Source organism: Aquarana catesbeiana, linkage group LG09, assembly GCF_042186555.1.
Source record: "Aquarana catesbeiana isolate 2022-GZ linkage group LG09, ASM4218655v1, whole genome shotgun sequence".
NCBI lineage: Eukaryota > Metazoa > Chordata > Amphibia > Anura > Ranidae > Aquarana > Aquarana catesbeiana.
Window position 1 is genome coordinate 288,506,790 of NC_133332.1, and position 15,491 is coordinate 288,522,280.

The following is a 15,491-nucleotide window of genomic DNA, read 5'->3' on the forward strand; positions in this document are numbered from 1 at the left end:
CTGGATTAGGTAAATTTACTGTAACTCACAAACATAATTTAAATGCTACAGATTTGAGTCCCTACTGTTCCTTATTGGCTGTCGCATGAGGCAGGAATGTCCTTTTTCTTGATCATATTTTTTTCTTTCCTTGGAAACTTTAGCCAAAAACATCAGGCAGATTAAAACCATCAAAGGGGTAAAAATAGATGGTTCAGACCACAAACTGTTATTATTCACTGATGAAGTCCTCCTAACCCTGACCTCCCTTCACACATCCATGCCAAATCTTCTAGTCATTTGACGACTACAGCAATCACAGAATTGGGATTAACCTTGCATCCGGAAGACTAGTAGGAAATTGTATGTCACAACCACAAAACACTCTAAAAACATATTGGCCTTAAAAAATGTATATAAAGTCCTTTCAGGGCCATTGCTACCACTAGGCGGAGTAGGCAGCCGCCTAGGGTGCACTGCCACCTAGGGCACACTGCCGCGGCTCCTGGGTCCCCTCCAGAGGATCAGTTCCCCCCTGGCAGATGGTGGCGCGGTGCGGAGTGTAGCAGGAAGAGCAGGAGGCGGCTCCCGTGGCTCCATCTGGCTGGTTGCTGGTGCAGAGTTGCTGGTGGGGAAAAGGAACTAAGCGCTGCGTAAACTGTCGGCGCTATATAAATCCTGTATAATAATAATAATAACAGGAAGATCCCCCCCTTCCCCGGAGCAGCACCAGGTGTGTGCTTAGTCCTCCGCTCCATTGGGTCGCAAAGGGGTCTGGCAGGTGCAGCCTCTTTGTCTTCAGCTGCAGTAGCCATCGATTAGCCTCTTGGGCAGGCAGCCTGTAAGGACTCTCTCTGAAGCCTGTAGATTCTCCTAGGGCTGATAGAGATGGTGGGTGGGGGGGGTGACTGACTCCCACATACATTGGTGTCCTCTCTGGCTGAAAATGCACTAGACTGCACTGGGAGGAGGAGCCACAATGGCAGCCCCAGGAATCTTCACCTGTAGCCATGAGGTGAGTGACTGAAGCTTCTGTCTATAATTCTTCAGCTCCCTAATCTGCACACAAATAGCAGGGAACTGCTCCCCAGGGTGCAACTTCATACTGCCCCACCACATACTGCCCCAGTACATACTGCCCCCACTGCATACCTCCCCCACTGCATATTGCCCTAGCACATACTGCCCCCACCACATACTGCCCCCTCACTACATACTGCCCCCCACTGCATACTGCCATCACCACATACTGCCCCCAATAACAGAGTTAACGTTGGCAAGGAGGTGAGAAAGTATCCCTGTACAGGCTGGCAGCACTGCACCCCCAACCCACCTGTCATCTCTAACATGGCTTTCCCTGCCAATTAAAAACTGGCCGATCAATGTCACCAATCCTAAAATCTCATTGTAACGAGCCCCTTGCTCGCTCGGTTCCACTCTCCCGACACTCCTCTGCAGCTATTGAATCAGATTGCAACGTCTGATGGTTCGGTCATCCAATGTTCCGGGATTAGAACTACAGCTATGTGCCGTTCTAACCCAGTTGTGATAGCTCAGAACAAACACCAGGCAGGCTGTATGTAAGTTCAACCAGGAATCTCTTTTATTGCAAAATACAGGCTTTTATACACTAAAAGTGGAGGTGCAGACCTCCTGCTCATATTACTCTAACAATACAGCTGTAACCTAATTAACACGAGCTAATTAACTAATCCCTTTAGACAGCCTAGATGACTCAGACATGACTGTTAGGCCAGACTGGCCGTCTTGTAGTTCAGAAATCCAATCAACATTATCACAATCAACATAGACTCTTCTTCACACAATAGCAGAGTTAATTAACACAAATAACAATGGGGATCTAATGACTCTTAGATCCCGTAGTAGACTTATTTACAATACACATTTTAGCAGACAATAGACAGACAGGTGTTGGAATTTACATCAGCATCTCCTAACAGTATCTGTCCCAGCATTATGAATCAGCCACTATTCCAATATGGCAAATCCAGGGTCCCCAGAGTCTGTGTGTCCTGGGGGACCAGGACCCGAATCCACAGTAGTACCACCTCAAGGGTCCCCAGGCATACAGCTCACAAAGAGCACCGTTTCCCCAAATGCAAGGGCCCCCGATCGATCGGCAAGAGGCTAGCATACAGTCCCCTCCAAAAGTCTCTTTCCCGGCTAGGTCTGTCACATTTCTCCCCTTTCAGCAGGAGACTAACACAGGAGGAGACCCCAGACGGGTTGACTCTGAAGTTAGTCAGTAGTTCCAGTCCTCTAATGCCTGTACCCACACAGTACCCCAAACAAATTGTTCCAAACAAAGCATTACTCACCCAGCCAACCTCTGCCTCTCTCAGAGAACATATCTGCCGCTGGGGAGAGGCCTGGACTGGCCCTTCTCCCTGGAGTCCTTTCTGCCCCTGGAGAGAAGACAGGGTGTCTGGGCTCACTCCGTCATGCTGTTGGGGATCTGGGCCGACTGCCCAGCATCCCTGGGGTATACAGGTGGAGACTGAAGTCCCATGCACCTTCACAGGACATCCATCCTCTGTTAGTTGAGGGCAGAGTCCAGCAGTACTCGGCCCTGTTGCCAGCCCTTCTGCTGGAAACCCCACACCATCCGCTCCGGCCAACTGCCGGGGAGGGACGACGAACACCTCCTCTCCCCTCTCCCCCTGTATCCTGATCCGCTGCTGGGAAGTGACCACCACCTCCTCACCCTGAGCCTCCGGAACCGCCGCAGGTGTAGGGCAGAGATCTTGGACCCTCTGTCCGGTTGCCAGCGCTTCAGCTGGGGAAGTTCCTTGTAACTTCACAGATACTTCTGTTGGTGCTGGGCAGAGCATAGTGAAGTTTGGCCCTAATAACAGCTCCTCTTCTGCTGGAGGCTCACCAGGTTGTTCTTCCTCAGCAGAAAAGTCTATCAAATCCCCTGTCTCTGCAACTGGTGTCTGGGGATAAAGGTTCACCATCTCCTCTCCGTGGAATCCAGAAGATGCTATCAGTGCTGGGCAGAGGTTAGCAGAGCTCTGCCCTGTTGTCAGCACTTCAGGTTTGGGAATGGCAATCTTCAGATTTTCCACTGCCGATTCTCTAGCATTCTGCTGGACAGGCACATTCCTCCATCCAAGATCATCCAATGCAGAAACAGGTTCATCAAGGTCAGTCAGCACTTGCTGCATTCGCCATAAGACCTCCCCCTCCATAGCTGTGGGTGCAGGTTGGCAAAGCACACCGTTACTCTGCCACATTGTCAACTCTTCAGCCAGGATTTCAGAGTTGTCAACTGGTATTTCATGATAGTCCCAGGCAAAGGGAGCACCACCCTGCTGCTGAGCAGAGTCCAACAGCTGTTTGTAGGCGATCTCCAACTCCCATTCCTGAACGGCCAGAAACTCCAAATCTTCCAGTGCCCAGTGCACTTCTGAGACATTCAGTCTCCGCTCTCTGTGCTCCATTATTTCCTCCAAACGCCACTTCCGATCACTTCCAAAGTCAGGGTCCCTGGACAGCCTCCAGTATAACAATCCCAGGCCATCGTAGTCAAAGCCTTTCGTGGGGCTGTCATCCGCTGTCCATGGGCACACTTGGGCTACATACCACTGGAGGGCTCTGTAGCTCTCATCCAACCGCATTTCTGCCCGGATCAGTCTGCTTAACTCGGCTGTCCACTCCTGGTTTGGCTGTTCCCCCAAAAACAGCATTCGCACTTCATACTGCGACCAGTACCTCACATGGATGGAGGGGAGAACTTTTCCCTGGTGTCGCTGCTCACGGGCTAGCGCTTCCTTCCAGAGTTCACAGCGGATAGAATCAAACCATCCTAGCAGGACCTGCTCTGATACTGGTCCTCTGTGCTGTATCTCCTTCTCTCGCAACCTCCTTCTGAATTCCTCATCCATGGTGGCTGGTATTTCTCCTCTCCTGCTATCCTGCTACCTTGGATCCAGGTGATGGTTTGGATGTGTTCACGGCAAGGAAGCACGATCCCACCATTCCTTCCACGGCTCTCAAGTAAGTCTTTCAGCGTGGCTCTCCTGCAGGCTGGTTTGGAGTGTCCTAGTAACTGGAGAGCAAATCCCACGGCTGCCAACCAATGTAACGAGCCCCTTGCTCGCTCGGTTCCACTCTCCCGACACTCCTCTGCAGCTATTGAATCAGATTGCAACGTCTGATGGTTCGGTCATCCAATGTTCCGGGATTAGAACTACAGCTATGTGCCATTCTAACCCAGTTGTGATAGCTCAGAACAAACACCAGGAAGGCTGTATGTAAGTTCAACCAGGAATCTCTTTTATTGCAAAATACAGGCTTTTATACACTAAAAGTGGAGGTGCAGACCTGCAGTCCTGCTCATATTACGCTAACAATACAGCTGTAACCTAATTAACATGAGCTAATTAACTAATCCCTTTAGACAGCCTAGATGACTCAGACATGACCGTTAGGCCAGACTGGCTGTCTTGTAGTTCAGAAATCCAATCAACATTATCACAATCAACATAGACTCTTCTTCACACAATAGCAGAGTTAATTAACACAAATAACAATGGGGATCTAATGACTCTTAGATCCCATAGTAGACTTATTTACAATACACATTTTAGCAGACAATAGACAGACAGGTGTTGGAATTTACATCAGCCTCTCCTAACAGCATCTGTCCCAGCATTATGAATCAGCCACTATTCCAATATGGCAAATCCAGGGTCCCCAGAGTCTGTGTGTCCTGGGGGACCAGGACCCGAATCCACAGTACTACCACCTCAAGGGTCCCCAAGCATACAGCTCACAAAGAGCACTGTTCCCCCAAATGCAAGGGCCCCCGATCGATCGGCAAGAGGCTAGCATACAGTCCCCTCCAAAAGTCTCTTACCCGGCTAGGTCTGTCACACTCATCACTGCCATCAAAATTATTTCTGAAAGTCTCTAATCTTTTGATTGTGGTGCTGGAGGATACAAATTGTAGACACCACCCTTTACTATCTCTCTTGTCTATGTTTTAAATCTGCCAGGATCGGTCTGCATTTACAAAATTATCTGATTATCAAGAATGTTTATTGGCAAAAAATAGGCACCTCTGTGTCTGGAGGCTGAATTGTCTGTGTTGCGCAGAAAGATTGTGTTTGCTGTAGAGGGGTTGATGATTATTATTTCTATATTATATTATTAGTGATCTGCTATAACTAGCCATATACCATAAAAAAGATATGTGACACATGGGGCTTATGTGTATGGTTGTATAAGATTTACACAGGATTGCACTGTCAGCAGTACGTGGTCTGTACTGCGTCTGAACTCACATTAGACCTAAACGTACTTATGTCTGTATGAGCTGAGGTATGTAGATTCCACACGGCAACTGACGATTATACATTGTCAGTGATTTCATTTCTCCCAAGTGCAGGCCTGCAGACCACGGCTGAAAAAAAAAAAGGTGGAGAGGCCCCGCAAAAGTCTCCACCCCCGCCACCTCCACCGTACACATGGGCGGAGCCAAGGGGGTGGCAAAATGAGGTTTTGCCTAGGGTGTCAAGAATCCTTTAAAGTATTACACTCTAGCTCTGTATTCCTGCTTACCCATCTACATGCTTCAGAGGTGCACTGAGCCTTAAACAATGGGACATAGTTGATGGACCCGCCCTCGTGTAAGCAGACTTTGAATAAGTAATGCATTACCTTATCCTCTCACTACGTAACATAAGAAGCATTACTCAACAAGCCTATCACACCTGGATGAAAAACCCTTGTTGCCCCATCTTCACAGCCACCAATCAATGGGTAATGGTAAGCTGACATTTATCCTAAATGACATGTATGAACGATTTCTGAAAGTTTAGCAACCTTAGGTAACTTATTCATGATCTGCCAAAGCTCACTACTATCATTCTAGATATTGGGTGCCCCCCCCCCCCTACACACACCTTATGTTTTTTCTTCTTCCACTTGTGTGTCTCTCCCACCATCCCTACTATAGCCACTTCCAGCTTCCCACTCTTACCCCAATGGTTTTATCCCCATTATACACTCTGTATATCCCTAAGATTCCCCCCTCCAGGGAAATTTACAATCTCCCATGCACTCTCATATAATAGCTCAATAAATATCACCTTGACTTCCCACTTATAATTCTAACCTCCTATCCCACCCTTCCTCAGTCCTCCCTCTCTTTCCCTATGTTGACTATTTGTACTTGTCAGAAACCATGAATCAGACCGAGACAGAAGTACAGTTAATCACACTTGTTTAATAATAATAAAAAGGTAAACAGAGTAAGCGTAGTCAATACATAGCCAGAGTTCAGTAACCAGATTTGGTAGTCAGCCAATGCCTATGTCAGAGAGCCAGAGATCAATGTAGTAGTACAGCAAGCAGGACCAGGAGCCAGAAGGGACGTCAGCCGAGCAAGTCTTCAACAGGAAAGCAGGAGAAAGTTTCTGAGATGTGACCAAAGGCGAAGGCAGAGATGAAGTGAGCTGGAAGGCTTTAAGTAGGCAGGACTGACGAGCAGATCATCAACAGCTGAGTCACTGTGGAGAGAAAGGAGCTGACAATTAGCCGACAGCTGAGCAGCCAGCTCAGAGAAGGAAGGGCTGAGCCCAGCCCTGACAGTACTGTTGTAACATACAGTGAACGCATTTGTATAACATTGAAATGATAAACCATCGGACTCTCTTATACTACTGGTCCACAATGTACACGCTGTATAGCTTAAGAAACAATAAGGGGAGAGGAACTAACTTTGAAGATTAATTTCTCCACATGCTTGCAGCTACAGAGGTCAGACAGTGCTTGTTTTACATTGTTTTATCTCTTGTTCAGAATATTTAAACAATTGAATGTACATAGTCTGGGCTTAGCTGCACTTTAAAGTAAACAGTTGAGTATAGGCCAGTTTTAGTACAGGCTTAGTATCCATATAGCCAAAAAACTCCAATTCCAAAAAATGGTTTGTCAACACTAATAGCCTGAAAAAAAAATATGTGAAGCATGTTAAAAAAGCCTGCAAGAACTTTGCAGTTTCACATATGCTTTTATTAAAAAAAAATATATATATATACTGGTAATTGTATGCTAAAATATTAAAGGTGACACACATCTATTTTTTTTTACAGTATCTGTTTTTTATAGGTAACTTCTGATGAAATTAATTTTCATATACCCAGAGCTATTTCTATTGTATTTGATAATAACAGTTCTGATCAAGGCTCTCCCCAGTCCACTTTGCTGATAACAGCAGTCTGTATACAAGTGCCAACACATTTAGGTAACTGTCGAGTCCAACACGGAAAAAGATCTGTCGGTGCTGGATAGATATCTGTCTAACCAGCATCTGTCTTATCTGATTTATTGATTCTGATCCTGTCAGCTAGATATCTATATGCTGAAAGCATGAAGATATCTGTCAATGCTAAGAATGTCATCCGATACCTGTATGTATAAATGTGACACTGGTAGCATGCTCAATGTACAGACTTAAAATAAGGACTGCCAAGTGTGTGACTGTCATGTCTGAAAATATGAGAATGTACCTAAAAGATTAATTTTATTCAGGCCAGCAGAATCCAGCTATTATCTTATTATGGGACATGTACTGACCTAAGGCATTGATCAAACACTTCAGTCCAAACCTTTTCAACCTATTTGACCACAATATTTTTTACTTCCGAACACGTGTCAGTTTAGCTTCAAATAACCTCTAACCTTCCTAGTGCCTCACCTCAAGCATTACAGTGTATGTAAACAATAACATTGTACCTCCTCTCTCCCTTTTGTTCTCTTAAATATACCCATGAAAGCATTTTTTATCTGTTCGATAAGTGAAAACAAATACCTGTTTATCCTTTCAGAAATCCAGCGAGTTTCTTTGAACTCTTCAGTCTTATCCCAAGCAGTGTTATCAGTCCTGGCTACAGAACATCTCCTCCTTCTATGCAGTAGTGCTAACACTCTTTTTGTCCTAGGGTAACAACACTGCTGATTCATAGATACAGTACAATGAGTGTTAGTACCTTAGGCTACTGGCAGGATCTAAGGCCTACTAAGCTGAAATATATTACTATTTTGTTCTCCGTTTTTTAATAACGCTTTGACTAACACAATGGGTTAAAGGATAAGTTTAGCTTTGGGAACATGTTACATCTGTTTTTAGGGTGGAACATGTAAGATGTTCCCAGTCCTGCAACGACTCGGCAATCCAAGCCCTTTGTATGCCAGTGGTATGGGGAAGGTTTCCCCGTACCAGTTGTCACATTTTAAAAAGAGCTCAGCCATGTGGGGCTCCACCCACACAGACATGTCATTTATTCTCAGAGTTCTGTGAATGTATGAAGAAGTACTGACTTTCTTTGCCGCTGTTGGCTTGTAGTTCTCAATTAACCACCACAGCGCTGTTGAGCTGTGTGGTAGCTCATTGATTCTTCCGGTCAGAGTGAAACTGCATGGTCGTACCATGTACGGAGTGGATAGCTCACACTGACAGTCTGCCGGAGACCTACATGGCACCAGTGATCTGCTGATCATTGGTGCAATGCTTTCCAGGCTCCTAAAAAAAAAAAATGTAGATGCACTATTTTTTTCACCTGTAAAAAAAATGTGCAGTTATTTTTTTTTTTAAAGGTGATATTAGCCTTTAAATAGTATTTTCATTTTGTGCCACAAATTGAAAACATAAACTTTATATACTAGGTTCCGATTGAAAAAAACAGGCAGCAATTTTAGATAATATAAGCTTGCCAATTGTTTTTCAAATGGTAATTGCATGTATTTAGCAGAGCTTTGGATTTTTGCCATAAATTATTATTAGTGGAAGTTTTCTGAGTATAAGACCATATGTGATTCGTTTTCACTACTTTGCTACGTAATAGTGTCAAGACTTGCTTTTCAGTTTAGTTGATTTTCTTTTTTTTTTTTTTTTGTCAGTATTTGAATTCACATTGGAAAGCATACAGGCGGTCTGCTTGTCTAAATTGTCAGTGTAAGATTGAGCCAGATTTAGATTTGTCTGTGAACAGGAATTGGTGCAAGAACATATATGCTAATGCCCTGTACATACGATCGGTTGTGCCATCGGAATAAACTCTGAAGCTTTTTATGACGGAGTTCCGCTCAAGCTGTCTTGCATACACACGGTCACACCAAATTCCTACCGTCCAGAACGCGGTGATGTACAACACGTACGGCGGGACCGGAAAACAGAAGTTCAATAGCCAGTAGTCAATAGCTTCCGTCTCGTACTTGCTTCAGAATATGCGTCATTTTTGGTGTGTCGGAACAGCATACAGACAAGTGTTTTTTCCGATAGTAATTTGTTCCGTCGGAAAAATATAGAACATGTTCTCTAAGTCCGTCTAAATTTTTCGACAGAAAAAGTCAGATGGGGCATACACACGGTCGGAATATACGATGAGAAGCTCCCATCGGACTCTTTCTGTCGGAAATTCCGCTCGTGTGTACGCGGCATTGCTGCCGCTTGCCATTGTTGCTTGCTTGAATAAGCATTTCATGCTGAAGCACGATGCTTATGTATCCTATAGAGCATCCAACATGTTCATTGGACCTGATGGTTAGTGTTTGTGTGTGTCCTATTTTTTATTGTCTTTATTTGCAGGTAGACTAGGAAGTTTAACTAATTGGGTGGAGCTAGATCAGCTCTTGTTTCCTCTAAGATGACCAAGAAAAGAACAGTGAAGCACATTAGATATTGCAGATAAGACATCTGTTAGTAATAACATCGGTAAAAGGAATTGCAGTCACAAACAATATGTGGGCCAATCACTGAGGGCTGTTATCATCAGGTACATATTCCTCAGCAGAGTCTTTCACTAGGAGCCAGCTGGTGGTAATGAATAGTCCAGCCTGCTACCTCTGCAGCCGATTACTTCAATCAAAATTTCATGTAAAGTAATAAAGCAAACGCTGCAAACAGGCAACATTCTGGCTATGAGGTCTACACATGAGTAGGGTCTTTGATATCATTTTTATATGATATAGTTTTGATATTCAGTGCACTGTTGAACGATCACTCCATCTGTATTCCATAGAACCCAGTGATTATTTTCTATTACAGTTTTTAATAAAGCTTTTGGGTCTGGGGGGTCACCTTCCTGGTGTGCTCTTTTTTGTTTTTTTTGTGTGTTTGTATCTGTAAGATGACTGTTACAAACTTCACTGGTTGCATTTGCTATTGGACAAGTCTGAAAACTTTGTCCATTTGCTGTTGGTTTTCCTGAGTTAAGCCAATGCCAGAGGTATTTTGCTGCACTTCTTGCTCTAGAGCGGTGGTCTCCAAACTGCGGCTCAGGGCCTGGATTCGCCCCTTTGCTTGCTTTTATCCAGCCTTTGACATCGACGATGGGGCATTATTCTTCCCACTGAGACCAATGATGGGGCACTATTCTTCCCATTGATCCCACCAAGAAAGGGGCACTATTCCTACCACTGACACCAACTATTACTCCATCTAATAGCAATGATGAGGTATTGTTTACTCCCAATGATGCTAGGACATTTTCTTCTCCCACTTGCCACAGTCCAGCCCCCCTAAAGTTAAAGGACTGTAAATTGGCCCTTTGTTTATAAAGTTTGGAAGCTCCTGCCCCAGAGCCATAAACATGCATGAAGGGTGATTTGAGTATGCATTTTTGCACCTAAAGCTTAAAAAAAGTTCTCCAGATAGTTGGAATATTACTGAATGTTAGACTAGCCTCATTTTATATGCATGTCTAAGTAATCTGATCACTGGGAGAGAAGAGACTGAGGAAATGCTTCCTGCAGCCTACAGCAGATTGATGACACCATCTTTGCTTAGGCAAAGCCACTTTTCTGTAGCTGTAGGGTTACTGTTGTGTGCATTATTGTGAGTATATTGTTATTTAAAGGGGTTGATTTGCTCTTAAATGATTGATTTTATACAGTTTTGCAATAGCATTGACTTGTGGGGATCCTAAAAATCATATCTGAATTTTGTGCTGATAATACTTGAATGATGACATTCTAAACTAATAGTAGTGTTTAGCCAAGGTCTTTGACATGTATTGATAACATAGTTACTATTGATTGGCTAGCTACTTTGGAAGATAGGAAGGGGTATGTTGGGTATTCTTTGATTGTATGAGGTGCAATATAATTTTTGTGCTATATATTTATATTATATTTTATAGTAAATAAATATTGTAGAAGAATAGGATATCACTAAACAACTACTAATCTCTCCCCTGCACTCACTCTGTTCAAAACGCATGCAGTGCTCCATTCATATGTAATACATGGCTTATCACAAATCCCCATAGGTGACCTGTATTCATTTTTATTGTTATAATGCATATATACAAAAAAAACACAAGCAGAAATGCATCTGTAAATTAGAAACCCTTTTTATGTATATATGTGTGTACTGTTTATAGTTATTTAGTCATAATCATTTTAATACCCTATTTTTCCACATCTGTAATTCCTTATTTGCAAGTAAATGTTAGCTTTACAAAGTGCTAAGCTGGTGGTGGCATTTCTTGGTGGGAGGAGGATATATATATATTTTAGGAAAAATGTATTGACCAACAAAATCATACACATTGTGGTATTAGTGCAGTCCGAATAAGCCAAATATTGTAACAAAAATTTAACACATTTAGTAAGTAGGGAATACACTTTATGCTTGCAAAAAATACATTCTGTTTGACAAAAACATGCAATATATGTTCCATGTTTCTATATTTAATCCAGTGGCACTTGGTTGAAGATCTAACTGTCAAAGGAGAACACAGGCTAAACATACTAAGACCCTCCTCCCTCAAACAGTACTTGGCCAATGGCCTAACAAACAAGTTCTAGTAGTGTTCATGTTATGACACATTCAGTTAAAACCTTATAACCCTTGGTGGGTATTAAGACTACACATTGTATTCAAAAGTGTGCTCCCTGCTCAAGGATCATCTACTTCTGGTATCCTGGTCATCATGGCACTCAGCACATTTTTGACATCTTTGAAATCTACAGATAACATATAATTTTTACTTAAATTGCAAGAGCTGAATGGAATCATATTTCCACTTAGGAGTTTTCATGTTATTTTGAAGCATTAATATTTGAAGAATTTTCAGGCTTGTGTGTTTCTTTTTTTTTTAATCCAGTGGAAAGCTAGCTAGTAGGAGGTTGTTAGATGTAAAATTACGCTCAAAAACATCTCTTATGCATGTATTTTTCAAGCACTCCCATTGACCTCTATTGAGGAAAAAAATTGTGCGAACATACCCCAAAAAAGCTGTTCTTTTTCTGGGCATTGAGGGGACAGCACATTATTAAAAAAAAAAAAATATATATATATATATATATATATATATATATATATATATACACAGTTTCCCTTACGATGAACGGCGGTAGCACCAGAAAGCCGATCCGAAAATCGTCTGGGGTGACAACATTGCGTGCTCCCTGGACAGGTAAGTGTTCATATATTAAAAGTCAGTATCTACAGTATTTGTAGCTGCTGACTTCTAATTTTTTTTTTTCCCTAGGTGGAACACCGCTTTAACAAAGCTCCAATAATCAAACATATTTAATATAGTGTTCATAGCAAGGTATCACTTGACTCTTAGCAAATGTGGACCGAATTACTTTTACCAAATGATTTGGCAAAATCCACATTGCCTCATAATTTCATTCTTAAATGAAAAGCTATTTTGGTAAAACTTTTTTTTCTCAGATTTCTCAGGATTAAACAGATGTTTGCCCATCCTGAAAAATAGCCAAGACCAAGAACTTAAAGCCTAACTCCATGTTTAACTGTACAAAGGTTTAGCCCAAGTGAACTATTTTCCACATTGATGAGTATTAATTAGCATTAGCTACATACGGTGTGTAGAGCCATGTTCAAGCAGCGGGACAGAGACATCCCGTCCTGCTCCCGAAACAAAATTGAGTCAGAGTGCTGGTCAGCCATTCATAGGAAGCTTTGTATTCTGTGAATGAATACAAATCTTCCTCTGATTGGCTAGGGCAAAGCAGCACTCAGCTTAACTCAATTTTCTTCTGGGAGCGGGACGAGAAGTTGCCAGAACACAGCGCTGTTTAATTTTTGTAGCTGATGCTACGTATAGTTTATACAGCCCAGCAAGCACACCTGTTAGTGAAGGAAGTAGTTTTTTTATCCAGCTTATTTTTTTTTTTCAAACATCAGTTTGAAAAAAAAAATAAAAATCAGCCCTCATAAATGCTTTTTTGGCTCAATGGGCATACATTCCCACAGACACACTCTATAATCTCATGGAGAACCTTCACAGAAGACTGAAATCTGTTATTGTTGCCATGTGGGGGGTCCAACTCCATATAAATGCACGTGGCTATGAAATAGATTATGCAACAAACTCATATACATGTGATGGCCTGGATCCCACGAACGTTTTGCCATGTATTGTAGCCTTTAGACTTCACCTAATGTAAGTAATAAATAAGATTCTTAACTGTTGTACATAAAGCATAGTTACAACTACTGTCAAAAGTTGCATTAATAAGGCTTCTGATCATTTGGTCAATGGCCGCTGACAAAAGCATCTTACCTTTTTGGTTACTAGAATGTCTGCCTCCATTTGATGTGGTCTTAACAAAAGACTCATAAAACAAAATGGAATAACAGTGAACATATAAAGAATTACTAAGTTTTTCACAATTCTAATCAAGTTGTCTTTCACTTCTGTTCTTTTATCAGGACCTGGCAGAAAATGGATGCAGTGTTGCTTCTGAAGAACCTCTTCCTAGAAAGTCACCTTCACCATCAGCCGAGAAGCAGGATCCTAAAGCCAGGGAGGACAGACGGCCCATCACAGTGCACTTTGGTCAGGTAGGTCAAAGACAATAATCCGTATCCCATTATTAATCTTGGAGTGCATTAGTATTTTGTATCTAAGTATATGTACTGCCATATTTTCACATTAAGGTTTACAGCATCATAAAGTATACTGTACACCATCCATAACTTTATGACCACTGACAGGTTAAGTAAATAACATTGATTATTTTGTTACAATGACATCTAAAAGTTTGTGGGATATATTAGGCATTAAGTAAACATGCTGTCCCTGAAGTTGATGTGTTGAAAGCAGAAAAATGGGCATTGCAGTTTTTGATGTATGGGGATGCATAGCCGCAGACTAGTCAGGGTGAACATGCTGACCGATGTCCACAGCCAAAAGCACCTATAATGGTCTTGTGAGCAACACAACTGGACCACAGAGCAATGGAAGAAGGTGACCTGGTCTGATGAATCATGTTTTCTATTTCGTCCTGTTGGGACCTGTGTGAGTGTGCCCTAGGGGATAATGAAGGCGGCAGGAAGCTGCAGCTTGCCGCTCACAGGTGGCTGAAACAGCTGCAGGAATCAGCATATTCTTGCCGCTGTCATTTGCATTGTCGCTAGTCACCTGTGCAAATGTATAGTCTACTTCTGAGAGTGTACTAAAATTGTAATCACTTTATTTCATAGGGTGACAGTGATATTGTTTTACAGTTTTCTGCAGAATAAGTATACTTTTTGAGAGTTTGTCTGCTTTACTTTCCTTTCTTTCACCTGAGGTTTCTGCCTGTTTTTTAAATTCGTCTTTTAAATCACTGAATAAGTATTGTTTTTATCTTCACTTTCAATTTCTTCATTTCATATTATCTGACTATTAATGTTTAGTAAGGACACACAATCTATTCCCTCTTGAAAAACAAATTTGGCATCTGTGGTAAACTATAGTAGCGATTTAACATTTTTTACTGACAAAACTGTCTGAGAAATAACATACAGTCTTTAGAAATGTAATGGGCTGGATTAGGTCAGAAATGATACAGATATGAAATAATATCACCTTGGAACGATAATAGTGCTTTGACAAAACCAAGAGGAAAAACTGACAATTGCAAGGATTCAGCCTCACCAAGATATGGACATACCACATGTTGACATTTTACATTACAGGGAATCCTGTCATTTACAATCCTCAGAATAAGAGAGTGAAAACATTATATTATTTCTATGTTAATGCACTGGGAGAGTATATGTTCATGGGTGATCTGGACTAGTGTCCTTGCCCTTTGAGAACGTCATCTGACGAAATGCATCAGGGCAGAGCTACACTATCTGACATCACCATGCACCTAAATTGTCCTCTAGGCGGAATTGTGCTGCCTCTTGTGACTTGTGTATACAGCACTGATATATCCTATATTTAAGTGAGAGCAATTTAATTTAATAAAAGGTGTATTTGCTGGCTTACACTATGTAGAGCATGGGTCTCCCTTTTTTCTCTTTCTGAGCATATTTTTATGGGTTGTTGAAGCAAGATCTAAATAACCAGTGATGTCCTGTTTGATGATCTTTGGAGTGTTTCCTAGTTCTTATGCATATGCAAGTGTCATTTTCAAAGTGATCCTGGGTCTAGCTTATTACCAATTGGCATTCCTTGAAGAAGACTATTGGGGGTAGATCTACATAAAAAAACATGCCATACATGACCTCTCTATAA

The 15,491-nt window shown here is 42.2% G+C and overlaps 1 protein-coding gene across 7 annotated transcripts in view; it reads left to right on the forward strand.

The window, feature by feature from the left end:
- The window catches only part of DENND1A (DENN domain containing 1A), a 1,561,519-nt gene that overhangs the window by 1,305,968 nt on the left and 240,060 nt on the right, over positions 1–15,491 (forward strand). For all 7 annotated transcript variants that reach the window (XM_073600378.1, XM_073600371.1, XM_073600373.1 and 4 more), the window contains one exon: positions 13,694–13,825. In XM_073600378.1, coding sequence (XP_073456479.1) covers positions 13,694–13,825 — 132 coding nt within the window. The remainder of the gene's footprint in view (positions 1–13,693; positions 13,826–15,491) is intronic.